This window comes from Poecilia formosa, unplaced genomic scaffold, assembly GCF_000485575.1.
Source record: "Poecilia formosa unplaced genomic scaffold, Poecilia_formosa-5.1.2 Scaffold40, whole genome shotgun sequence".
Lineage (NCBI taxonomy): Eukaryota > Metazoa > Chordata > Actinopteri > Cyprinodontiformes > Poeciliidae > Poecilia > Poecilia formosa.
In genome coordinates this window covers 1,947,932-1,974,386 of record NW_006799979.1, presented here as the reverse complement: position 1 = coordinate 1,974,386, position 26,455 = coordinate 1,947,932, and the positions used below count along the sequence as shown (strand labels likewise).

The 26,455-nt window shown below is 40.4% G+C and overlaps 1 protein-coding gene across 21 annotated transcripts in view; it reads right to left on the bottom strand.

Annotated features, from left to right (window-relative positions):
- camk2g2 (calcium/calmodulin-dependent protein kinase (CaM kinase) II gamma 2) overlaps positions 1-26,121 on the bottom strand; it is a 59,458-nt gene extending 33,337 nt beyond the window's left edge. For 13 of the 21 annotated variants that reach the window (XM_016670964.1, XM_016670965.1, XM_007551165.2 and 10 more), the window contains exons 1-4: positions 25,978-26,120; positions 24,833-24,927; positions 2,969-3,028; positions 261-315 (exon numbers count right to left, since the gene is read on the bottom strand). In XM_016670964.1, the coding sequence (XP_016526450.1) occupies positions 261-315; positions 2,969-3,028; positions 24,833-24,927; positions 25,978-26,042 (275 nt within the window). In that variant the 5' untranslated portion in view covers positions 26,043-26,120. Of the gene's footprint in view, positions 1-260; positions 316-2,968; positions 3,029-24,832; positions 24,928-25,977 lie in introns of all 21 variants that reach the window. The other 8 variants (XM_016670962.1, XM_016670963.1, XM_007551160.2 and 5 more) reach the window with 2 other exon arrangements.
- Positions 26,122-26,455: the final 334 nt, after the last annotated feature.

Here is a 26,455-nt window from a genome sequence, read left to right as displayed (position 1 = left end):
AAAAGTAAAAAAAATTATTTATACCTAAGCCGACTAATTTTGACGGATTAAGCAATCATATCAGAGAAACGCAGCTTTGTGAAAACATATAGTAAAAGTACCAGAAGCAGAGCACTATTATATGAAGTTAAAATTAGAAGCTATACAACAACAACGACAAAAAAAAATCCCCCTGTAGTACAGCTGTTATTTAGAAATGAGGCTGGAGCAGAAAGCACGGCGTGTGAGCGAGTGTGGGTGCTCTAATTAGATTTACTTACAGGTCAAAGACGAGGTAATGGAAGCCTTCCTCTGCAATGCTCTCATGGAGTCGCACTGAGAGGCAGAAAGAGAGAGAGAGTCTTTAATTAAGAGGCAGTTAGCTGGATCAGAAAGCTCCGCTAACGCTAATTAGCTTCTATAAAGCAAACCTCAAAGTACCGTTGATGAACCGAAAGTTTCAGACAGAGAGTCGGGTCAGAGGTTATGACTACAAGATTTCTTGTGCACATAAGAAGGAGCAGTGTTGCATTAATAACATTTATTGAAAAAGTAAAAACAACAAACTGCCACAAATTTGACTATTTGGGTATCTGGGCTAGAATTTCTCCTTTGGAATCTTTTCCACTGTATAAAAAGTTTCATTAGTGACGCCTACGGTTTAGGTGCAGCTAGTTTAAAATCACACCACAATACTGACGATACACCTTTCACGCTTCATAAGCGATGCCCATTCTGGCATTAATCTGTTCAGTCTATAGCTGGATAAAACGCCTTTAATGACAGTGAATGACTTCGGTCGAGTTTCCATCGAAACGACAACAGGCGCTGTTGCTGTTATTCCCATGGGAAGCGTGTTACAATCGGAGACTGAGGAGACGAAGGCGGTTGTCAAAAGCCAAGCCCTGGAAAAAAAAACACCCAACTGGGAAATCTTTTAGTAAAAAAAAAAAGTTTAAATAAAGCAACCCAGGTGAAGGGCACCAGAAGAATAAAAACGCAAAAGCAGAGTTGACTGGGATCCCAGAAGCACTACGTGGTTATGTAAGATTTACTGAACGTGTTCTTGAAGGAAGGGCAGCTGTGATAGGCTGAAATCATGTTAGGAATGGCCCCAGCATGTTTAGCAGTGGAACAGTGCTGCTTTTAGTGGTGAAGATGGCGACATTAAATCTCAAGTCAGACTGAAACTCGTCCGTTCTGTTTCGGATTTCAGTACCTCTAGGGAAGCTGGACGAGTGAGACGGGAGATTTCCAAAGTGTCATAGCTCTACAAGCAAAACTAAATTTCACTGTCAGTCCATCAATTTTTTTAATTCAACACAATGTGCAGGTTTAAAAATGTAATGTACTCTAAGCCAATGAAGAGACCAATGAGACCCAGCCTCTAACAGGTCTGGTTCGCACGGTGCTACATGCTGTGATAAGAACTACATGCTATGTCAAACAAACGCTCATTTCCTTCCTCTCTCCAAATGACCCCTGCCTTTTGTTTGCATTTCCCACAGCAACAAAGGAAAAAGGTTAGAAGACCATTTGAGGCAATTCCCTGGGAATAGGTAGCGCATATCCCTGTGTTTGTCGACATAGGAGTTTCCTGGCACTTTGCGCTTCCGCAGGTGACCCCGGCTTTCTACGTTATCGAAGCCGTGCAACATAAAGGACGCTGGTGGATATAAAGTGTGCTAGTAATGAGATTAGCGAGATTAAGGTTTAGACACAAGGCACACGATGTCAGCGCCGTTTAGAAACTCTGCGGCTCATTGGAGTCGTCTGAACCGGAAGCGGCTGCTGGCTGGCTGTCGCATGCAAATATCCCAAAGAGAAACCCAACAGGGAAGCGGCTGGTTTGACTATCACCCAGTTAGCGCCAGAGCCAAACTCAACAATGCTTTTGTGTCTGCTCTGTTCTCCCGCGTGCAGTTTGGGATGTGAAACGACAACCGCAGGGGTTCCAGGTGAACCGAGAAACTGAGGGTTTTCACATCCACGTCAGACCGACAACACAGGACTGAGCCGTGTTCACGGGCTCCACTGCGCTTTTCTTTAGTGGGACATCAGGAAGATTAATGAGACATTGGAATGATGATATCTAGTAATCTCAGTCTTGACCGACTCGGTCCAGTTCTGAACTACTGCACTGATTTGGGTCGGATCTAATCACGGCCGTTGTACGGTTGGTCCTCTACAAAAGGCAAAAATAAAAAAATTAAAAAAAAGTTAAAGGGTTTGGGGGTTTTAAAGATTAATAGTATTCATATACCTCACACTTGCCTTTTTCGCCTTCTGTTTCATTGCAATCACAATCTCTCTTTTTTTTATAGGATTTTTTTTAAACACCAAGTGGCACATCATTGGAAAAATCTGAAAAAGTGTGGCCTACTCCCTAAAGATCTCTACATAAAATGTGATTTTATCCAAAAATAAAGAGGCAGAAATAATCAGAAAGAGGAAGCTTCAAGAAGTTTATCACAAACCATGAAGTGAAAACAGCAAGCAGCTAATTTTTTAAAAAAAGGCACACCACACTTTTTAGATTTTTATTTGTAAAAAAAAAAAAAAATTCTTCAAAACTGTATGATTTTTTTTTGCCCCAGACACTGATTTATTTTGACCTACTAAAATTATCTCAAGACCAAACACTGAAGTGTAACGCAGAACCAAATGGGATAAAGTTGAAAGAGTATGAATATCTCTACATAGTACTCGATTTTAACTTCAAACATTTTTGTCACAAGAGTTTCGCAGTGAAACATGCCAGACCAAAGCTCCCACACAAGACTCTAAGGTTAGTTGTACAGGCAAAATTAAGTGACTGAATTTCTTTAATGTTGCTTTTAATTCTGTTATCAAACAGAAAAACTCAAACGATGAAAGAGGTGAGCCAAAACTTCCAAAGATTGTGAATTTGTAGGTCTACAAAAAACTTGACACAAATCTTGAAAGCATCGTTATGCTGCACGTCTTTAGCTCGTCAGAGGGGACTCACCTATGTTTGGATGTTTGAGCATTCGACAGATCCTGGCCTCTCGCTCCAGTTTCTGATGATCTGTGGTCAAAAAGGAAAAAAAAGAGTGGAGAACAAATTAGATCCAGTCGGTTCCAGGATCAGCTCTTTTTTTAATTTCATTCCCGTTACAGATGGCTAGAATCCCAACAAAGAAAAAGCAACACTTCTTGGAATGTCTCTGAATGCGTCAGCGTTAAACAGCACAATGCAATAAGATAGAGTAAACACAGCAGCATCTCACACTCGCTGCACAGTAAATTGAAAACAGTCTTCTCTCGTATCACTTTTCACTGATTTCTTCACCCATATTGTTCGCAAATAAAAGATTTAGCTTATACGTGAACATTTGTTTCTTGAACAGACTAAATTAAAAGCATTCTTAATATATAAAAATCAAGAGCGAACTCTGAAGTTCCATTTATTCCCCGTCCCATTAAACTTGTCATTTGAGTATCCCAAACAAATCAGACGACTTCACATTACAAGGACCAAAGCAGCACAAAAAAGCAGAAGAGGCAGCAGATCCGTCACGAACAGACGGCGACACGTAACGTATAGGGGTCACTCAAACACACACAATACGAGCGCAGGCTTTATGCACTTAGTGAAATGAGTCCGGTGGGCCCTGCTCTAATCTAATCACTGTCCACTTAATGAGTCTAATGACATGAGAAAGTCCATGCGCGCAGACAGATTGGTTTTAAAACAGACAGTGGATGGATGTCAGAGGTCAAGTTTGTCATGGCCGTCTTGTCAGGAAGCAGCTGCTGCTCTCCCATCCCACACAAAGCTTTTGGGCCATTATGCATGAAATTTAAAAAATAAAAAAAATACCATCAGCTTAAATGTATCGTTGTGATTTATTACCTTGATCACTTTTAAATCATGTGGACAGATCTGTGAAATATTTCGACAGCATTTGAATAATAATAAAAAAATAAATAAATGCCAACACCAGCGCGAGTTGTCCTGCATCAAAATCAAAAATATTCATGTACTTCTGATTTCTGCACACCGGTTTGAAGGCTATGAATGAGTCAGACTCTCTCCTCTCATGAGGCAGAGAAGGTGCAGAAATGACAAGATAAACATTTCACCCCCAAATATCACACCTTGAATTATTATTTGGCCTTAAATTATGTGAAACATTTGGGAGGGACGTGTGTTAACCCATATGGCTCATCTCCCAGGGCGTCATCCAGTCAGGGGGCACACAAGCAATCCAAAAAGTGATTAAACTAAATTTACTGAACAATAAAAACTACGGTCAGTTACACCTCAAATACGCTCTCTTTCACATGTCCAATAAATAGGTTGTGTTGTGTCCAGGCTCAACACTGTCATGAACCAAAGCTGCCCAATGACCCCGAACTTTGCTTTTGATTTGTAGCTTCTAATTCTTTGACTCAAAATCCAGCTTTAAAATTCTTAAGGCGTTCAGAGTTGGACTTTTGCAACATATAAACATTTTCCAGGAAAAGGATTTTCTAAGACCAACCCATATTTTAAAAGCTACAATACGGGAACCACCTGGAATTATTTCTGCGATCATTTTCTATAGATCCAGACACGTTTGGTCTGCAAGAGAGTTTCGTTTCTTGGCTGGATTGTTTGGACAATGTATGTAATTTATTTCTAGCAAAAACATAGACAAAACAGTAACTAAAAATCTCCTACAACTTAGATGAAAGTGGATCTTTTAAGTTAATGGGAGGCTCTAAAAGTTACCAAAGTAATCTAAGCAATTCCAAGTACGAAAATTAGTTACAGCAGATTTTGGTTCCAATATATAAGTTAATCAAACTCAATTAAAATTTTCTTTGGTTAAAAGTCTCGTCTAAGCACAGGAAAAACAAACAAACAAAACAAAAAACAAAAACTTGGGATGTATCCAACCAACAATGTGACAGTCTGGGTTTTCACTTCTCACCTGGAACTCAAGACTTTATTGACATTGTTCTAGGTTGGACATTTCAACTTCTGAGCCAAAATGAAACAAGTAACTGGTTCCTTCAACTAAACATACAAAGTCAGTGGATGAAACTTTATTTTCATATGTACAACAAAGCAAAAAAAAAAAAAAATCCCAAATTCTGTTTTTGACTTCCAAATTCCAAATTCCAATTCCAAAATGTATTTTCTGAGTTGGCACTTGTTGAAAAACAAAAGGTTTGAGACTCTGATGTCACTGAATACATAAAAGCTAAACCAGACGTTAAACATGTTTAGCACCACATTGATGCATTTCTTGCGAACTCTGATGCCAAAACCAACTGCAGGTTTCAGCCCAAAAAATCAGGAAGAGAAACAACAGAGTACCCCCAGAAACAACTGCTAGACCGATAAGCTGCAAAACTTCCTGACACATGCACACGCAAACCTGCTCTATTTAGCACCGTACGCACGCTTTTGTTCAGACCTCACACATGGAAGCAAGTTTTGATTAGGCCAGTACGCTCAGAGGATGAGCAATCAAAGCTCTTTGCAGACATTTCACAACTCATTTCTCAGAACCATAAAGGACTATTTTGGTTGTTCGTATTCTTAGAAATCAGACGTGCCTGTAAAAATAGGACTATTCTTTATCACCGGGCTAAGATGACAGCTTTATTCTGCGTGTGACAGCAAACATTCCTGGCAGCTGGCTGTGCCCTACAGATGTTTTAGTTGGAGAACACAAACCAATTCTATAGACAGAGAGAGAGAGAAAGACAGTGAGAGAGAGAAAAGGGAGGCAAACTGTGACAGAAGCCAAATGAATGCTATTTGTGGATCAAAAATAACCAACAGAGAGTAATTAGAAAACAAAAGAATCACTTAGGAGTTAACTAAAACTGCCCAAGCTTGCAGCTCAGCATAAAAGCAGCAGACAACCTGAGCTAAATGAAGGAAAATTAATTAGAACATTTCTAACAGAAGTGACATTCAAGAGGTGCAGACCAAGTTTAGCTCTAGAAACAGTCTGGACCCTGAAAAGAAAAATCCTAAAAGCACAAACCAACACATTCACACCCAACATCAATACCCATGTAGATACACGTCTTCTTTTTTCATGGACAGAGGGGTAAATTGTGCACAGCATTTAGCCCAGGAGGCCTGAGTCATGATCAAAGGCGTGGTAAATGATGGTGTTCATTTATCCGCCCCGCCCGCCGCTTATCTCATCTAGACGCTCCAAACAGAAAACAGCACAAGATAGATGAATAGATGCCGTCTCTCAGCCTGCATTGGCTTTCTGAAAAACGACCCCTGCCCGTCCCTGGTGTACATGAATTAACCTCTGCCTGCAGGGAGGCAGACACACGATACACAAGCAATTCCCAGAGCAAACACCAGACCCGCTGTAGAAAGAACTATTCAGGCTTTGGATTCATTTCCAGTGTCAGTGGACGAGGTTTTGATATATCCCCCATCATGCCCGTCACCGCCGGCCGGTAAACATTCAGATCGTCAGTTTGCAGCTTCGTCAAGGTCTCACGCTTGTATCCTCATCAACCAGCGATGGGCGGCATGGATCTAAAGTTTTATCCCGGTATTATTATGATAATAAAAGCGACATTAAGAACCATTTATTGGTTCTTTTAGGTAACCGTTTGGCTATAAGCATTGCTCATTTTCTTAAGTCTTTTTAAAATGTTTGCATTTTTTAGGACTTCGTAGTACTTCATAGCACATAATTATCCAGTGACTTCCTGTCCACTTAAAGCATTTTTTTAACTCAAAAATACGACGGGCTGCTGGATGGATGACTGCCCTAGTGTCCAACCACCGGGGTTAGTAAGTTTTCTGGGGGGAAATCTTGAAACTCTTAGAAGAAATTCATCACGACAAATGATGAATTTATCATAAGTCCTATTCAAGCCTCAAACATTGGAACCTCAACTTCCCAGGAGCCATACTTGACACAAACATTGAGAAAATATGCGGTTGGCTGATTATTTCTTTGTCGTAGCAACACTTCTTGGATGCCACTAGAAAAGTCTGTAAATGACGCCATATTTGTAAGGAAAATGCACATGTATTATACAGGTTGCACCTAAGATGAACCTTTTTGTCAATGCCAAACAACTTTTGGTGAAGCCAGTGCAACGATTTCTTCAGACTTCAATCATTCAATCCAATAAGTGAAACCCAAACCGAGGATCTCAAGCAGATTGAGCTTTTTGGTACTGAAAGAGTGGATTTGTCCAGTTTTAATGTCAGAAATCCACAAACTCTACTTCTTAATTCAAAGTTCACAATATCAACAATACCAAATTAAATGCTAAGAAGCATTGTTATAATAAAGAAATAATGACCAAACAGAGTTTTATTATCTTTTTGTACCTGGAGTGATCTTAAACATTCATCTACACATTTATACAATGTCCTACCACTTTCTGTTGGCAGTGAAACCTAAGAACAATGTTGTTGTTTTCTTTTTTTGCTAAGAAATGTCTGATGTTGCCATCAGTGGTGGCAATATTGAACTTTCTGTGTATTACTGTGGAAGAGTGCTGTGTAAAAACATTAAGATGGATACAAGAAAAGATGAATTTATGCACAGATATGAATATTTTTGCCATGTTGACCTAGGTTGTGCAAAAGGCCTTTGACATGGTGTTACACTGAACTAAATAACATTTTAACTCCATAGATGGCGCTCTTGAGATGATCCAAATGCAAAGGCGAAGAAGCTGTTAATGACAAAATGTTTATAACATTTTTTTTTTTTTTTAATTTTAAAATGAATTTCAATACACATGTCCTCCAAGTTTGTGGCAAGGTTAAGCGGGAATCGTTAAAAACATTTTGCCTTCTGTGTTGGAGCGAGCCAGAGAACCACTGGTGGACTGAGCCAAGACACTGTGTCCAATTGGATTAACCAAGCCCAGATCAAATTGGGTTGTGTTGTTTTTATTGACCGTAATCTTCCCGAGTCTGTCAGCCAGATAGCGACCCAAAAGCTAATGATCCTTCCAGTTGAGAGAAACAAAGCCAGGAGATCTGACAGAACAGGAGCAGAAAGCCAAAACAACTCAGGGAACGCAGAGGAACTCCTTCCTGTCCTCGTCCAAGTTAATGTCTTCTTACTTTGGGTCCACTGCAAACACAGACCCCAGATCGGGACGCTACCCGGCTAATGAAAAAAAAGTAATTAAATAATTTTATCTCAATCACATGGTTCTATTGAAGAAGCAGCTTGTGGTAGACGTCTTCTATATCGCTCCATAAACAGCTTGGTTGTCGTTTCTCGACCACCTTATCACCTCTTTACCTTCTAAAACGTCTTCATGACAAGTGTCATCAAATACTGTACACACTAAGATAGAACCTGGTGCTTAAATAGTCAGCTAGCATTCATTTTAATCCACATCTTTGCAAAATGCATATCGGGAGGAAGAAATATTTAGCTAAATTTGTGAGGCTCTAGGTAAACATAGATGATCGTACATCAAATTTTTCTCAGTCAAGGATATGAAAGAACTGACATCATAGGATGACTGGGTATGAACATCGCATTACTCACAGACACAATGAGACAGAGATTTCCTCTGATTCTCAGGATAAAACAAGGATGAACTTATAATGAGGTAAATAATGGCAAAGAGCCAAAAGCCAAACAAGCAAAAAAAAAAAAAAAAAGAGCAGCAGACACTGACTTTAGGTCAGTGTGGCCCGGAGCAGACGGGACTATAAATAGAGTATGCCAATCCTCCTCCTCCAGCTTACAGCCCGGCATCACGGTGACCCGGGCCGGCCTGCATCAGCAAACACAGAAAGTGACAGACTGGCGAAAGCAGAGGCCACCTTCTCACGCAGATTTCCTTAGATCCAAGACAAGTGACTTCACTTCGCTGTGTCAGAGCGCCGTCAGGATCACCACAGAGCTCAACAGCACTGCAGCACGGGGGTTGGGGGGGGAAGAGCTAGAGCATGTGGGGGGGCAGGGGAAATGTCTGTTACAAAGAAAATGTAAATATTAGCCTATAAACCCTTAGCAAGTATGAGGTGTTTTCCAATGTCCGGCCTGGCTTTCTTCACCCTTAACCAGTGACGTCATCTGTCTACTCTGTAGCAAGCTAATTAGCGAGCCAGGCCTCAGTTCTGCTCTACTGGACCCTTGAGAAACAAAAAGCACTCATCCAAGCAGATAAAGAACAAACAAGAAAGAAGATCTGAACAACTGCAATGACGTTTTCTGATAAGCATTTAGACACAAGGACTTCAGTCTTACTGAATATTAGTTATATCAGTTGTTGTCTTAAAATGTGCATTTCAAAATTACTTTAAAATAGAAAATGAAAATATTTAAGAGAAAAAACAAACAAGAAGTAGAAAAACACTAATATGTAAGTATGCATTTTCCAGGTTCACAGCGCTGTTTTAACACAATTAGCTGTTACCTGCTGTATATATTAAACTTTGCAAATTAATGCTTTGAAATGGGGCCTTTGAACAGGTCTTCCTCTGACGATCTTCATCTTCAGCACTTCGTCACAAAAAAGCTTCCCATTATGCCGCTTACAACTGTTTTTTGGAGAAGTAGTTTGTATGATGAGCTCAGAAGATTCGCCGCTCCACTATGTCTTTTCCAACTGCTGCTGCTGCTAGTCTGGATGAGCTGAGCGGGGAATGGTGGGGCGGGGGTGTTCTATGAGGCGGAGCGTTGGGTAACAGAGCAAACGTTTAGACATCCACGAATGGTTGCCACGGGAGATTCAAGAATTCCTTAAACATGTATTAAAAAAGAAAGAAACACTCCAGGTATGTCTTTGATGAGGGAATAACATTATAAGATTAAAAGAGCTCATAAAAGCAGATAAAAAAAAAAAAAAGTATTGTGGTTCCAAAACCAAAAAAAGCTGCAAAAATCTCAGAAAAACGGGGGTGTTTGTTAGATCAGCGTTCGCTCGCACTGGACGGGATCCCTTTTTAAACCTGCATTTTTCATCTAATTTGAAGTGAGAAAATCTTTGGCATTAGTGCTGCATCATCATCTCATCATTTTTGTCCAGTCAACCCAAACTAATGTTCTTACTGTCACCGCTCGTTTCAAATAATGGATGAGAGCCGGAGCCACGCCGCATGTAAAACGTCGAGAGTCCTCTGAATTGTCGAAGTGAAAACGCAGACTTCGGCTCGTCCAGGAAAGCGCCGGTGAGTCCATATGATGGCAGATACTCGCCATTCCGCGCGAGTATCTAAAGGTAAATTAGATTCATCATTACTCTGACGGTAAAGTACATTTCTAAGCTTATCAGCGTTTGTGCCAAGTGAGGCGCGAGGAGAAGTTTTTTAGGTTGAATTCCTAAAATAACTTAATGAGGTTGTGAAAACTTGCAGTGTCATCAACTAAGAGAATACATGATTTATCTGTAAAAATGTGTATATTTTTTAAGTACTGATAATTCTGCAACATATTGTGCTGCTGTAAAATTCCACTCAACATCCATGTTGTTTCAGACTAATTATAACCTGGAGAGCATTTGCAAAAAAAAAAAAAAAAGAAAAACTGTCAGCCATCTGAAGAAATGCACATCTCTCGGCGGTAACAACCAATCAGAGCCAGGAGGAGGGTCTTAGTGCTGTCAAACATGCTAATGTATGTGCTGCTCAAACTTTCTGCACTGCTTTTTTCTCTGCTGCGCTACACCTTTTACACAGCGCAGCCTGACGTGAATGCTTAGGCTAGTTAGCCTAGCCACCCATGTCAGCGGATAACCAGTTTTCCTGTAATGGCGAGTCGTTTCTCTGTCACTAATACAGCCTGTACACAAGTTGATTGACAGCACTAAAACCTTTCCCCACTTTTTTTTTTTTTTTTTTATAAAAAGGCGCATGTTGCAGCTTTAAGATTTGATTTTATGTTAAAAAAAAATCTAAGATTTAGCATGCAACTGTTTCTAAAAAACTTGATCTTTGATTTTGAGTTAGACTTGACTTGGGGTCAAATATATGTGAGACATGATATGAACTGATATAAAAATACATTACTTGACATTTTCCATTAACAAATTGAGACTAGACTCTGACTTGGGGCAAAAGACTTGAAACCTGACTTAGACTTTCCCCTTAAAGAGTTGAGATTTAAATTGTATTTGTGATATAAGACTTGAGTCTTGATGTAAACCGAGAAAAACTTGAATTTAAAAGTCTTTTAAAAGACTTTAAAAGTCTCGAGTTGGACTTGCCCCTAAAAAAATTGAGACTGGAGACTGGGAGAAAAACTCAAAACCTGACTGTAACCTTTTCCTTAAAGACTTGAGACTCAGCTTAAGACAAACTCAACCTTGACGTTCCGTTTTGAAACTTGAACCGAGACAAAATTACTTGCAGCTGACAAAACATGGCCCACAGGTTAAAATCTGCTACATACCAACTTAAATATAATGTAAGAATTTAACAAACGTAGCCTAAACAGCTGCAAAAATGAAATGCATTTTAATCCCCAACAATCCTGCAGCGTTGCAGGACTGCAAACACCAGACATCTGGCTGCCTTGGAAATTGCCTCAGATCGTTTTAAATGTTATCTGTCGGTGAGCAGATGGAGGCTGCTCTTCATTCAAAACAGCTTTCATAAAAAACCTTTTGGCACAGAAGTGCATAAAAGCAGCGAGACCTGAATGAGAGACTCCTAATAAAACAGGCTGTTCAGATTGTAACATTGGAAGCAGACACAAAAGCACCCACCGAGCTGATGGTTGCGCCAGTTTGCGGGAGTGAACACTTCAACCAAATAATGTGGCCGCCACACACTCGACTCTGCTGAGCATATTCATTATCAGCTGTTGGAGCTTCAGAGCAGATCTAAGTGGAGGCGAGGCGAGGTGTCGTTTGTTCCTATTAAACAGACATCACAGAGAGGCCAGTAAACAGAAAAGCACAATGTGTGTGAAGTTGCGATGATCTGTGGGCGTGTGTGTGTGTCTGTCTGGTTAAACATCCTCCTCCTGGGAAAACAGCTTTGCTCTCTGCAGAGCACCAACTGGGAATGGCAACAAAAGGTGAGCAAATATTGAAACAGATTGATGGGTTGTGTTTCTGTGTGGGTTGGGTCTTTTTATTCCATTTTTTAAATGGGTTTGTCTGTACTTTACACCGACTTTTAAATGCATTGGTTAAAAAAACAAAACGGAAAAAAAAACAGCAACAAGATAATCTGGTTTTCAAAGTAGCCCTCGTATAATGAACAAATTACTGAACAAAGGAAAAAGAAAACTTGGCAAAGATGGAGGTTACTATAACTGGGCAAAGTTTACTATATTTTTCATTTAGTTTCTTCTTTTTTTCCTAAAAAAATAATAAAAAAGAAAAGCTTCTCCACATCTCACTTCATCTTGTCAAATATTTCTCCAACCTTGATGGTGATTTCACGTGAGGTTTTTAACGTAAATCTGCATCCATTTTTTATTTTCAGGCAAAAAGACTGAAACCAACAATCATTTAATGTCACTGCATGTATCTAATGTCTTCTCCATGGACGGACGGACAGGTGGATGGAAAATAAGACAACAAAACAGGTACAAGAGTCAAAAAATATAATTCATAACTCTTCAGATCAAGAAAAGACTAAAATCAATTTCCAGACCTTTTTCAACTGTGTAGGAATCCACATTTTGCTTTATAGTAAAAAACGTTTTTGTTTTTTTTTGGGGGGGGTTTAGGGGGGTTGTCTTTATTTAATAATTTTTGGCAAGAATCTATGAATCTGACGTAATAAGCCAACAGCTCCCTCAGTGTTGCTTTTGGATATTGTAACGAAAAAGTAACGCAGATGCTGGAGATGAAAAACATTTATGTTGACATTACCAACTATGAGAGGGATTCTGAAACGATTACGTTAATCTGACGGCATTAAATCCTGCAGGATGACATACTGGGAATATCGTGACCATGTTATGCAATTTTGGCTGTCTGTTACATGAAATGTAAATTAGCAGTTATCATGGAAATGCACTGCTTGGCTAGGAGCTGGGAAAAACAAATAACAAAAGGCACAAGTATATATAAAAAAAAAATAAAAAAAACTTGCAGCCAGAAGGCTCTGGATTCAAATCCCAGCCTAGAGCCTTTTCTCCCCGCACATGAACAGCTTCTCTCCGGGTACTCTGGCTTCCTCCCACAGTCCAAAAACGCATGACTTAGGTTAAATACTGTGAACAGAACAAAATACTGAATTATCCTTGAAAAAACCTGCAAAAAAAAAACAACTTTACATTGTGGTGGAGGTTTGCCTTCCCCGTAGGGCATCGGCCTTGAACATACAGCCAGAAGTTTATATTAGACAAGCCCATTCAGAGAGCAGAGCGAAATCCAATGGAGAATCTGTGGCTGTTATTAAAATATATCTGTTCACAGCTGCTTTCCATCTAACCTGACTGAGCTTGAACTGCTCTGCACAGAAACATGAAATCAAAGTCTCTACTTGGGTTTGTCTCCACCAGCGTTGCACAACAGTAGCAGCTGTTAGAGGAAATTGATACCCTCCATTGTGTGGATCTATTGCATAAAATCCCACTAAAATACATTACATTTTGTGTTTGTAATGTGTCAAAATAGAAAAAAAAAAGGCAAGCTAAATAAATATTTGGCAAGCTATTATTAGTCCACACCTCTGATGTATTTGCAAATGTGCTCCAGATCTCAGGAAGACATAAAATTAGAAGAATTTTAATCTAGACTTGCTGACTCTGCGTAACCAAATTTAAAGAGTATGTAACCTGATATGCAGTTAAAGAAAAGCACCAGAAGAATAACTCACAGAAAACTACTCATAATTAGGATATTATGTTTATTTACAGCCTCAACAATTTCATTTATAGACTAAATTATTTCAGCTTCTGCATGTATATGACCACCAAATAAATTTTAGCACATTAAAAGGCTATTATTTTTATTGTTGCTTTTAGTAGTGTTGTTTTTATTATTGTCACCGATGCTAAAATGCTAATTAATTTTGATTAAAAGCTGCTTCAGCTTCTATAAAACCTAGATAGATGCATCAGACACACCACCGCAGAGGAAAGGATCATATTAAACTTTAGGTAAACCTTCGTGAGGCATGGCAGTAAAAAATAAATAAAATAAATAAATAAATAAATAATAAAACAATAAAGAAATACAAAATGCAAAGCGTCTAAATATGAGCCCAGGCTCGGCGTAAAGAGATTAAACCGTCGAACACGAAGCGACTCAAACCCTGACTGTCACATTACGGCTGGATGCCTCTCCCGTGAGCAAAGCCTGCTTTTATTGCCATTTCATTCTTGCTACTATTGCAATGAATAATCTTTATGAAAACAAGTCTTCCTTTGGGAAACGGCGTTATGCTGCAGATAATAACCAACACAGCTTGAACACGTCACCATGTATACATATAAATACAGCGCACATGACCACCGCTGTGTCTAATCAAAGCTGCAGGTGGATAGAAATGTGGGTCTGTCTGATGACATCATTATAATTATTACAAGGCCTGGATATGAAAGTTAGTTTGAGATTCTGATTTTGAAGGAAGTCGTTCTAGAGTTGCCCTGTTGAGTTGACATGGTTGACCAATAGGTTTATCTCCATCAGGCTGACAGTTCTCAGAAAACCATTATAAAAGCTTCCACCACTTTATAATTATTTGTATCACATGGGGATGTTTACTAATGATGTCAGGACTTTTCTCCATTCAAATTTGATAACTTTCATGATCTCCATAATGAGAAACATACTTAATTTCAAAGACTTTAAGATGTCACACATGGTAAACAAATAATCCCTTATAATTGACCCCTTTTTGTTCAGAGGTCAGACTGTCAGGTGATTGACTTGTAATCGTCCTTTTTTTTTTTTTAAATATTTGTGAAAACTAATTTTTTGTGTCATCAACCATCTAAAGCAATCAAGACATTTTAAAGGTTTAAGACAAGGTTTCATTATGTACATGTGGACTATTTTAGAAGTTTCTAAAATATATTTTAGTCATCTTCTGTTAACAGAGATATGCTTTTGATTAAAAGATGACTTAGATTCTGTAAAGGTACGTTAAAAGTGAAATAGCCCTTTAAATGCCCTCATTCAAAAGCTACAAATTACATGCAAACTTCAGCAGCAGGCTGTGGTTGTTCTGCAGATTCAGATAGGAAATATCGACATAACAAAAAAAACCTCACAACAAGAGCCTTCATCAATTTATCCTATGCTGTCGGTATTATGTGTTAAACCTTTAAAGATTTAAAATCTCAAATTAGATCGAAGGTAAATTTGTGTGAGTAAACTTCAGAATCAGGACGCAGGAAGTGTACCAACACTGAATATTGAAAAGACGATGTAGATTATAATTACGACTCCGTTCCCTCGTCACGGTGTCCTTACCATTGTGACGAGCTTCTAAAGACCTACATCAGGTGTTGGCATCAAGGGCAGTTAAAGCCAGTTATATTCCTGACATGCATAATTTGAATACATTTGCACTTGTGATACAAATATCGCAACCAAGATGTTCATTAATTGCATGATCAGAGATACAGATATTAACTCTGATACAACACATTCTGCAGAGCTGGTGAAGATTGTGATTTTTTGTTGATGTGTGTGTGTGTGCGTGTGTGCGTGTGTATGATCGACACTTGGTGATGCCGATGTTGACAAAATCTCCTAATTTGACATTTTAAAATTTCTATTTTGGACATGATGAGAAGTGATGTCTAAACTTAACTTTCTATTTATGTTGTCTTTTTCTTCAGGTCATTAGGAGAGTATTGCAAAGCCCAGAGGTTTTGTTTTTATCAAACGCCCTGATGAAGGAGGAATGTTTCCACCCTGTGGGAAGACGAGAAGAACAACCGACTGTTGTACAGCCTTGACCGTGTCCAGACCTACATCTTTCCATTTCCATATCCAGCTCTACCATTCTCTCAATCATTAAATATTCACTGTTGTCCCATTAAACATTGACAGCGCGGCACAGCCACGTTTATCTGCCCCCTCGCCAGTGAGCCTACAGCAAGAGAGAGTGCACAAAAAGGCTGAAAACTAAAAAAAACAAAAAAAACACCCCACACACACACACGCACACACACACACACACACACAAACGGCTTGCTCGCCTGTGTGGCCTGTGATGCTGCGGCTCGGAGAGAAGAAGGAGAGGGCAGGAGATTACGAGACAAAGGGAGGAGAACAAGACAAAACAGAAAGGGAGAGAGAAGGAGAGAACGCTGAGGATGAAACGAGACATGAAGGAAAACTGCTTGAGGAATGGAAGTTAAAAAAATAAAAAAAAGAGGGAAAAAAAGCAACGTGAGGGACCAATCTTAAACTCTTGCCCGTGTGCAGTAAGAGGAAAGCAGCGTGTACTTCAATAATTCAGCAGTAGGATGAGTGCCGCCAGCCTATCCCGGTTTCTTATCTTCACATCAGAAGGCCTCGTCTAAAACCACATCGCAACCTGGAACAATATGTGTTGCAGATTTCGAGTTTTCTTGCCTACAATAAAATAAAAGCTCTGTCTGACAGCAAAGATCAGCCAGCATACGGGGCAGATTTGCATCCATTTCCTTGGGTTTTTGTCCATTCTACACTGCAAATGCTGGTGACCTACATTTATTTCTGTGCCTGATTGCGTCATAAGTCAAAAAAGGGCAAAGAAGAGGGGCTGCCAAATTGCCAACCCGTTGCGGTTTATGGTTGCTTTAGCGCCACCTCTGGTTAAGGCTGGATTCACTTTTCGTGAGTTTTCAATGAGACATTTACTCAAAAAAAAAAGAGGAAGTAGCAGATGACATCACATGACCTATGAACTCATCATAAAGCTCAGGTCCAAAGGTTTAGATTAACAAGTGAAAAAAAAGTCATATACGCAGCACATGCTTTGGCTTATTGGATTTGTTCCACACATACTGGGACAGACGGAAACATATCATCCACCATAATGGGTTTCCAGACCTGCGAACCCGTTGCGGCCCCACTAAGTGGCGTTTAGTGTTTTCATCGACGTGATAATCAAGCCAACGTTCCAACGCTCCTACCTGTAGCAGCACGTCTTCAGTCTTATTGGATGTTTTTCTTGAAACCAGTTTTGTTTAGTTTTCTAGCCCAAAGGTCTACTGAATCTCAGACACAGTTTCAGGAGTGGGAAGCAAACAAACTTGGCCAAATCAGATATAGAGCTGAAGCTCAACAAGCAGACAAAAAAAGCAAACCAAAACAACAAAAACGTGACAATTTCTTCACCAGTGCCATACATCAAAACAATAAGAGTTTTCCCATGGTCACACAGCTGACGAGAGCAACTTATGACACATTTATTGTGTAATATGTAGTGTGACAAACTGCAGCTCGGTTATTGATGGATCGTTTCAGGAAGTATGGAGCTTGTGAACAACTTGCAGTTCTCTCAGGGTTACCTCAGCGTGCTGCTCCTTTGAATCTGAAAATCATCCGGTGGATTGTCACAAGCTGAACTATAAACTTTTTAACATTTGTTTTAATTCCTCGTCTCCTTTGAATTACAACAAAATAGTGTTTCATGGCTCAATTTCTACATATATTATAAGCATATATAGATATGGACGTTTGCTGTTTTTCCCCTATAGTTCCTCCAAAGTTTTATTCTTGAAAGTATCAAAGTAAGGACGATATAACTGCATTTTTTTTCTTTTTTTACAGAGCAGAGAAGAATCTGTACTTCCTGCTTATACTGAATTTCTATAAAAGATAAAGATTAAGATCTTAACCATGAATCTGGCATGTACACACTAATGATCGCTGACATTTTATCTTAATCTACTTTGTTTCTACACTTTTTGCCTCCAGAAATCATGGGTCACCACAAAGACAAGGTGAGAAAACAATATACTTTTTTATTTTTAGCAATTTTTAATACGAGCAAGTGAAAGACATCAGCCACTAAAACAACAAGCAGCTCTAATCCCAGCTCTTCTTTAGGATTTTCTTCAGTGCCACTGTTGCCTCAAGGTGAAATAATCATCATACTGCTGGAAGATGACGCTAAAGCCATGACTGTGTGAAACGTAGAATTAGTTAACCTGTTAATATAGTGAGTAGCTGTATGCAGTAGCTGCGTGATTTGTGTTTGTGACCTAAACACAGACATGTCCAAATACCATTTTTTGTGAAACGCTAGATTATTCGGCTTCAGAACCAGGCAGATTTTCTTTAAATTTGAGATCACTTGTCATTATAGGCTAAAAAAATACATATCTACAACAGCGACGCAAGACTTTCATACAGAACAAGAAAAAACATTAAAAATAAAACTTGTAATGAAAGGTTTTCTACCCTTTCCCCTCCGCAGACCTGCAGGTTAAAAACACACAGAGCAGCTGTGTGTGTTCCCCCGCTGTGAGGTTTAAATGTGAAAACGTCACTACAACTTGGCAGGGTGAGGGCCAGAGCTAACCGGTGTCAAAATCCAGAAAGCATTCAAATGAAGCAGCAGGTTAGCCTGGACACCGTTTCAGAAATAAATACAGTTAAATCCCACCGTGAAATCCAACCGGAAACGCGCCGCATGTTTGTTTTGCTGCAGCGGCTGCGCACATGCTCGTGACGCCACATGACCCAGCCATAATCGGCGACCTCGCCATCAGCATGCTCTCCCTGAGCCGCGGAGAATGAGGGCTTAATCCTGCCCATGCACGCACACACACACACACACACACACACGCCCGCACACAGCCCTCTTAGGCACAGACGGCCTCCTGAAGTTGCCCAGACATCAAGCTATCGGAGCTAATATAGAGTATGTTCGGTGTTTGCAAACAGTGACAAGGAGCTCATGAGCAGCTACCGCGTGTGTTTATTTACAGGCGACATTGTGAACCTCCAGCTTCTGTTGCTAGCATAATGGAGGTGCGGACATTTTTCTTTTATTTTTCTCCCAAAAGGAGAAAAAGAAAATCTGGTATGATGGCAGACGTTTTTTTTAATTTTTTTTATGATGATTCATGATGACCAGCTGCTCTAAATTTGGATCAAGCTGTTGTAATAAATAGCAGGTTTGCACATCGCAAATCTGGTTTTACCTACACAGGAGTTTTTTTTTTCCATACTAACACCCAATGAAATGAACTTCTCGAAGGTAACGTCTTATGCAAACATTCAACATCTTGTATCTTTACTAAATCGAGGAGGCAGGATGCAACAAGATTAAAACTAGACTCATCTTGAGCAGAGGCAGTAATTCATGTCTTAATGAATCATTCGTCCATCTGACTGCTGAGGCATTTTCCCTGTGCAGGGTTTGGCTAACTCAGCTAAGCTGGTGAACATTTTCCTCCCTACAGCAGAGTTGTTCTCAAATCAAGGCCTCAAGGGCTGATGTCCTGCAACTTTTAGATGCGTCACTGCTTCAGCACACCTGAGTCAGATATTCAATTCATTAGCAGAACTGGACTGCATACTGAGGAAGTAATTCAGCAATTTGATTCATTTGAACCAGGGACACGTCTGAGGGTGTTTTCACACCTGATTGTCCGGTAAACTCGGTTTGACTGGAGACCAAAATTGCCACATTTGTGACGATTTCAGCTGCTGCCACTCACTTTAACACTGCATTGAAATTAATTGACAAACCTGTTACACCCCCTTCGCCTGTGGTGGTGTTGCACCAAGAACCACTGAAGGAAATGAAAACCTCAGAAGAAGACATGAGCACAATTTCCTCCTTCACAAAATATAAATGAAAACGGAGTAGCGGTGGATTTTAGTGGTTGTTTTAACGCTTTTCTTCCTCCATCTTTGACTCTTTGCGTTTATTTTAGTTGTATTTACCCAGAATGCCCTTTGCTACAGCCTGCTTCCTGCTTTTGGAGCCGTCTACGGACCGTTTAGCGTTCACATATGCATCTGAGCCGCACCAGAGTTCACTTCAACCGAATCGAGACCTGGGTTTTTAGGCAGACTGGTGTTTGCTTTTTTGGTCCGAATCAAGAGTTTGATTGTGAACTGTACAGTAAACAGGTATTATTTATTAATACTGATCACAACATATATTATTATTGATTTATTGCTCAGCTCTCTATAGCCGTGTTTGTTATTGTCCACTGCAAACACCCTTACATCAGATAATTTAGGACAACATGTAAAAGTAAAAAAAAAAAAAAAATCCTCAATAGATCCAAAATAATCACATATTTGCTTTCATTGAATGCGTCAAAACTCAGAAGTAGCCACGTTTACAGGTTAGAAATTCACCAGCCGATGGCATGTGAGTGTTATTTTATTCTGTTGGATTCAAAAATAACACTTTCATCAAAAAAAAAAAAAAGAAACCGTAGCCCATTTGTCAGTTTTATGTGTTACACACTTTAGAAAGAAAAATATATAATAAAATCGGAATCGGCAGGACAGACTCAGGAATGGAAACAGAAATTGCTACAAAGGAAGAAAAAGCATGATTGGTGCATCTGTTAGGGATGCATGCTTCAACGTCACTTTCACATCACTGCAGTGTGAATGAAGCCGAGCTGCATGTTGGAAGAAAACACATTTCAGCTCCGATTAAAAACCCTCCTGTTGTCCTCGGGTCATTTTGACCCGAGGACAACAGGAGGGAAGAGCCCTGTGCACCGAAGGACAGTATGGGAAACTATACTCACATAGGCATTTCTGCGTGGTTAAATATAACAACGTTTATGATGTGAGAAACAAAAAAATGTAGCATGTAAGAGAAAAAAGTTGCCATCTGTTAGTATGGTTTTTTTGGGGGTTTTTTATGAGATCTGTGACCACAAAGAAAAAAAAACTGACGCATTGAGCCATAAAGATATGAGTTTCTCTGCCAGACAACCAATTGGGCCAAGAGTTTCACCTCCGCCGTCGCTGGGTTGCAAGGCTCCGGACGAGCGTCAACATGCAGACGCCGTCAAATGGGCTGGTGAAAGGGGATTTTTTTTGTTGTTTTTTTTTTAAAATAGATCCCTGCTCAAATCAATCATCTGTTTACAGACACAGAAGCACAGAGGGACGGAAGAAAAACGCTTTAAAAGGGAAAAAGAGAATCGCATGGGCGTGGAAAGAGCCTGGCTCCCCGGAGACCAGGGCAGCCCAATCGGTTCAGAAATGGCCCTAATCTGCAGCTCACATCATCAGTCAAGCCTTTGGCGGACTGCTCTGATGTTTACTGGGCCAGACATGCTGCAAACACACACACACACACACACACACACACACAGTATGTAGCATGAACACGCAAACTTCCAAGACTTGAGGAGGAGCAGTGAGATGCATGTGCAAACACAAACGCGCATGCTGACCAAAACAATTAAATATGCTTGGATTTGGCTACATGGCAGATGAGACTCTGTGACACACGCGCAGCTTAGCAGGCAGACGGCGACAACAAATCTGCTGCAAATACCAAAACACAGGAGGTGGTATTTGAATATGCGTTTATCTGCTGCTGCTGGTGAACACACGCACACACACGCACGCACCGCACGGCATAAACACACACAGTGTGGGTTGTAGATCAAACTCTCTGACGTAACAAGTGTTAGGAAACACAGTAGCATCACGACCAAGTCCAAGGCAAACTGCGCAGCTACACGGCTGTGTGCAGGGATGTGTTCCCACCACCGGCCGCTCTACCTCCCGCAAAGACATGTAAACATGGGGTTCCTACAGCTACAAGCCAAAAATGAACAGAACGGAGGGGTAATTTTCAGAGATGCGCCGAAGAGGATTTTCCAAGTCAAAACTGATTTCCAGTATTTCCGCGACGTTTCCTCAAGACTCTAGGAAAAAAAGACAAAGTGCTGCAGGTTCTCAGATAGACTCAATAGTTTTTTAATAAGCAAACTATCCTATCAATATTTATGCATCAAAGTGCTTGTCTCTAATCATGATCAGATTATTACTTTTTTACACGCAAAAAACTTAGAGATGCACCAGTCCAGTTTTTTCACTTCTGATATCGATAGCGATATCAGAGGTTTAGCATCGGGCGATACCGAATGTACGAAATAAAAAAAACATGTACTTGGGAACTCTGTGACAGTACAGCACATTTAAAAGCACCACTGGCTTCACAAACATGTAAAAACAACACAGCTTCAATTCGCTCAGTCAGCGCAATGCAAAATAAATAATAGAGAAACTCAAACTGAGACAATACGCTGACTACCTTGGTCAAACATGCAAAAATTAAACTGCAGCCAACCTTCCAAATGGTTCAGAAAGCGCAATTAGGAATTCTGAATATAATGTAAAATAAGTAATAAAGCACGAGAACAAAGCAAAGCATTACACTAAATAGAGCTGCGCTTATGATGGATTGGGCACAATATTAGCGATACCCAATCTAGATTTTTTTTTTTTCCAATATTGGGATTGACACAGATAATATCAGATCGGGGCTCCGGCTCGTAAGTCCGACATTTACAAATGCAAATTAATTTAATTAAAGACAATGGGTAAAACTTGTTGCAACACAACAGGCTGCTCATCTCTCAGAAGAGATGGCACAGAAGAACACAAAACAACAAACGATGGAATATGGCAATGCACTTTTTGTCTAGTAATTTTGCCAATGTCGTCTAATATTGTATACATAGATTGTGACTTTTTTTTTTTTAAATGTGACCGCCCTGATTTGTAATAATTACTCATCACAGTAAAAAATATTAACTTAAAGTCCAGTGTGACTAGGTTTAAATGGAATAAACCCCATTCCCCAAAAAACAATAGCAAACTACAAAATGTCTAGTCTCAGTTAGTTTACAGTGTTTTTTTGTTTTAAATCCTTATGTTAATATTCATATGATTATTTTTGGGGTCAAGAGATAGTTTATATGCTTTAAGAAAAAAAAAAAGTAATTTGCACCATACAGCATCTTCATGGCTTTATGCCATAACTAGTGATAAATGAGACATTTACTATTTGTTTATGCTTTGCTAATCCTGCCACTGCCGTCATTCATTCTAACGTCACACCTGTGTGGCTGAGACACAACTGTCTACATATGTATTGCCTGGACTATAAATGAGTCATTTCTAATGTTTTTCACGACCTTTAACCTTAACAACCCTGGTTGCCTACTATTGCCAGAAGGTGGCGGTGTAGGCCGTTATCCTTGCAGTTCTAATTCCGTTGATATAAAGTTTATTATAACCGAAAGTAAATGCTCGGTCCGGGTTGTTTGGGAGTCAGAGTTCAGATCTGGGAATGACATCAAACCCGAGTCGAGCATGTCTGAACCAGAAAACCTGTAGGACTACAGCTGACACCCACCTGTCATGGTTCAATATTCGTGGATTCGCCTATTCGAAACTGTTTCTGTGGAACGTGACACCAAAGTAAGAGATCCCTTTATTCACATTTTTTTTCCATAGGGTTCATCTAAAATACTTAAAACAGGATGCAGCTTGGCGAGCTGCGCTATCTAGACGCAAGGCTACTTGACACACTATTGACTGGCGTTTTCAAATCGGCCAATCCAGCAGCACCACTTATCTTCCTTGGCACTGATTGGCTGTACCGCCAAGAGTGGAAATAAGTAAGGCTGTAAATGTTTCTCTGGTAATGCTAAGACAATTTTCACTCTGCTTGTTAATTACATTAGGACATGTTTGGTGTGTGAACTATTAAAATAATCGTTTTTCCGTGGGGTCTCAAATATTCTTGGACTTTAGCAACTGTCGTCTCTTAACCACCACAGAGCAATACATGCCGACCACAAAGCATTCTCTGAATTCGACACACTTAAACAGAGGCTGAACATTCTCAAGAATGGAAATTTATAATGAATTTACTTGTGACAGGTTTGATGTGGAACTACTGGAACTTTCTCAATGCACGGCGGCCATATTTAATCTAAACTGGCCGATGTCACCGACTTCCTGCAACTGACGAGTCTGCCTTGTGAGCACAAACAGGATGGGATCTCGCTTTGCCTTTTTTACCTTTGTCACTAGAAGCGCGCCCAATACATAAACTGTTCCTACATCAGTGAACGCACCTCACTTTTGTTTTTTTTCACCGACAGAACTTGGAATAACTCTTTAAAAAGAAATAAACATTTGCACTTCGCCCCCTCCCCCCATAACTAAATGGTTCCAGTTTTCATTCTGTTTTAGCCACTTGTGTCATATGAATGTGGATCAACAACTGAAGACGCTCCAATTTTTCCCAGCCACGGATCTATGTCTGATAACCTGCAGTTTTAAATTTGTATATATTTTTTTAAATATTGGCCTTAATACGCTAAACAAGAACAAACACACTTGGATTCAGTCAGGATCGACAGGACTTAAACTAAAGATCAGCAAAAATCAGTATGACAAACCACAAAGATAGTTGTGGCTGTGAAGAGACTCTTGAAATTTACTTTAGATGTTTTATCTGTTGCTGTCAAGAACTACTATTTAATCAAGGTCAATGTGTTGTTGTTTTTTTAAATGAGATGACAGAAGACCTAGAGAACATGTGTAAAATCAGGAAGTCGGTCTTTATTCAAACCTCGTCTTAAAACATTTCTGATCATCAGCAGATTGCACAACTTGTCACAAGTTGCAAAAACGGTAGTTGAGGATATCTAAAGCTCAGGCTCGAGCACGTGCAATCACTTGCTGCACACCAACCATAACAACCCCCCCAAAAGTGGTTGCAGACAAGAGACCAAAATCCAATGATTCTTTCTGTGAAGGCTTAAAGCGCAGCACCTCGGGGGGTGGATGAGGGGGCCGTGCCAAGTGGCCCCCAGCTTTTCAGGGAATCTCCTCTCTCAAGTGGAAGACGCCTGCGTCCGGCTCGCTGCTCTCCAGGAAACAAACCCAGCTCCGCTGAGCTGCTGCACCGTTAGCACCTCGTCAGCGAGCAGAAACTTCACACTGACTTCACACTAACCTCTGGCGGAGAGCTTTTTGGTGTTGATGATTTTAGCAGCATACTCCTGTCCGGTGGATTTCTTGACACAGCGGCGGACGACGGAGAAGGCCCCCCTGGAGACGGAGAGATTGAGAGAGCAGTGAGGAGGACCACTTCAGACATGAACAACTGCTGAACTTACACACACACACACACACACACACACACTGAAAGCCAGGCATGCTTAATTTTCACCTACAGAGGGACGGCATTCATATTAAACACACTCTGATGTACCTATTGGGTTTAGGATTTTGGTCTGTTAGTGCATAACCGGAAAAGCAGAAGGAAATGTGAGAGGGGCTGCAGTGAAAGGTAGAAGTAACAGTTATCTACGCAGCCTGACCACATTTGTTTTTTTCTTTTGTTTTGTTTTTTGTTTGTTTGCATGGACGCCTCCTTCAAAGTCATGCTGTGCTGGTAGGTGGAGCAGCTTTATTAGAGATAAGATGTTACAAAGTGGCTTTGTAGCCCTGCCTGCACATACGCTGCAACTAAAGTGGCGCCTTTCATGTTTCTAAGCATTGCAATTTGCAAACACCAAAATCTTACTGCAGCAAAAAAAAAAAAAAAAAAAATATATATATATACATGTAAAAAATAAATAAATAAAAATAATAATAATCGTGACTCTTGTGCAGGCTGCTTTGGGAATGCACAGAAGCAGAGCTGAGCGAAGATGGCACAAGACAACGGGGCAAATGCAAACCAAGTATCGAGGCGTGCTACCTGCAGATAAATCACACAAGGTGTTCCTCACCTTTAATAAAGAGCCACAATGGCGCCTTGCACCTTAAAAAAAAACAAAACAAAAAAAAACGCGCACACTCGGGATTAAACACAAGCCTCTGCAGCGCTTACGGGAGCCCGCTGACAGCTTACTGTTGCACGGCAGATCGCCCGCAGCCTTCCCCTGTTTTATTTTTTGACAGACCCATTCCAGCCCCTGTCAACACTAAGTAAAGCGCACACAATGGCAGCAGCAGCGGCGGCGGCGGCAGCACAGAGGAGGAAAACGTGTAGACACACGCACACGCACACACACGCGCGCGCACACACACACACACACACAGAGAGTGAATGCAACAAGAAAAGCAGCGGCAGCGTTGTTGTCGGTCGCTTACTTTCCGAGTTCCTCGTACAGCTGATACTCGTCTGTGAACCTGGTGGAGGTTACAAGTGTGGCCATGTTGACTGAAGTGAAGGCTCGGAGAGGGGAAGAGAGGCTTGATCTCAGAGCGTGGAGTGGGAGGGGAAGAGAGAAGAGGGAGGGGAGGGGAGGGAGCAGGCACAGAGGGAGCTGTAGTAACACAGATCCTCTGTTAACAAGAGGTGTCACTCTGGCCGTTTTTACAGGAAACATTTATTTGTTAAGTCGTTTAATCCAAACAAAACATAAAAAAAATTAAAATGCCAACACTGTCCTTACATATTCAGTGCCTTAATCGGCAGGCAAAAGCACCCTCCACTGTGCCTTCAGCTCCTTCAGACTAGCGGCAGTAGCAATTAGCAAACACCTGTCCTGAGCCTCATGGATGGTTGTTTAGAGCGCAGGTAATTTCCAGTTAGCTTCATATAGGTGAACTGGAGGATTACCCAAAC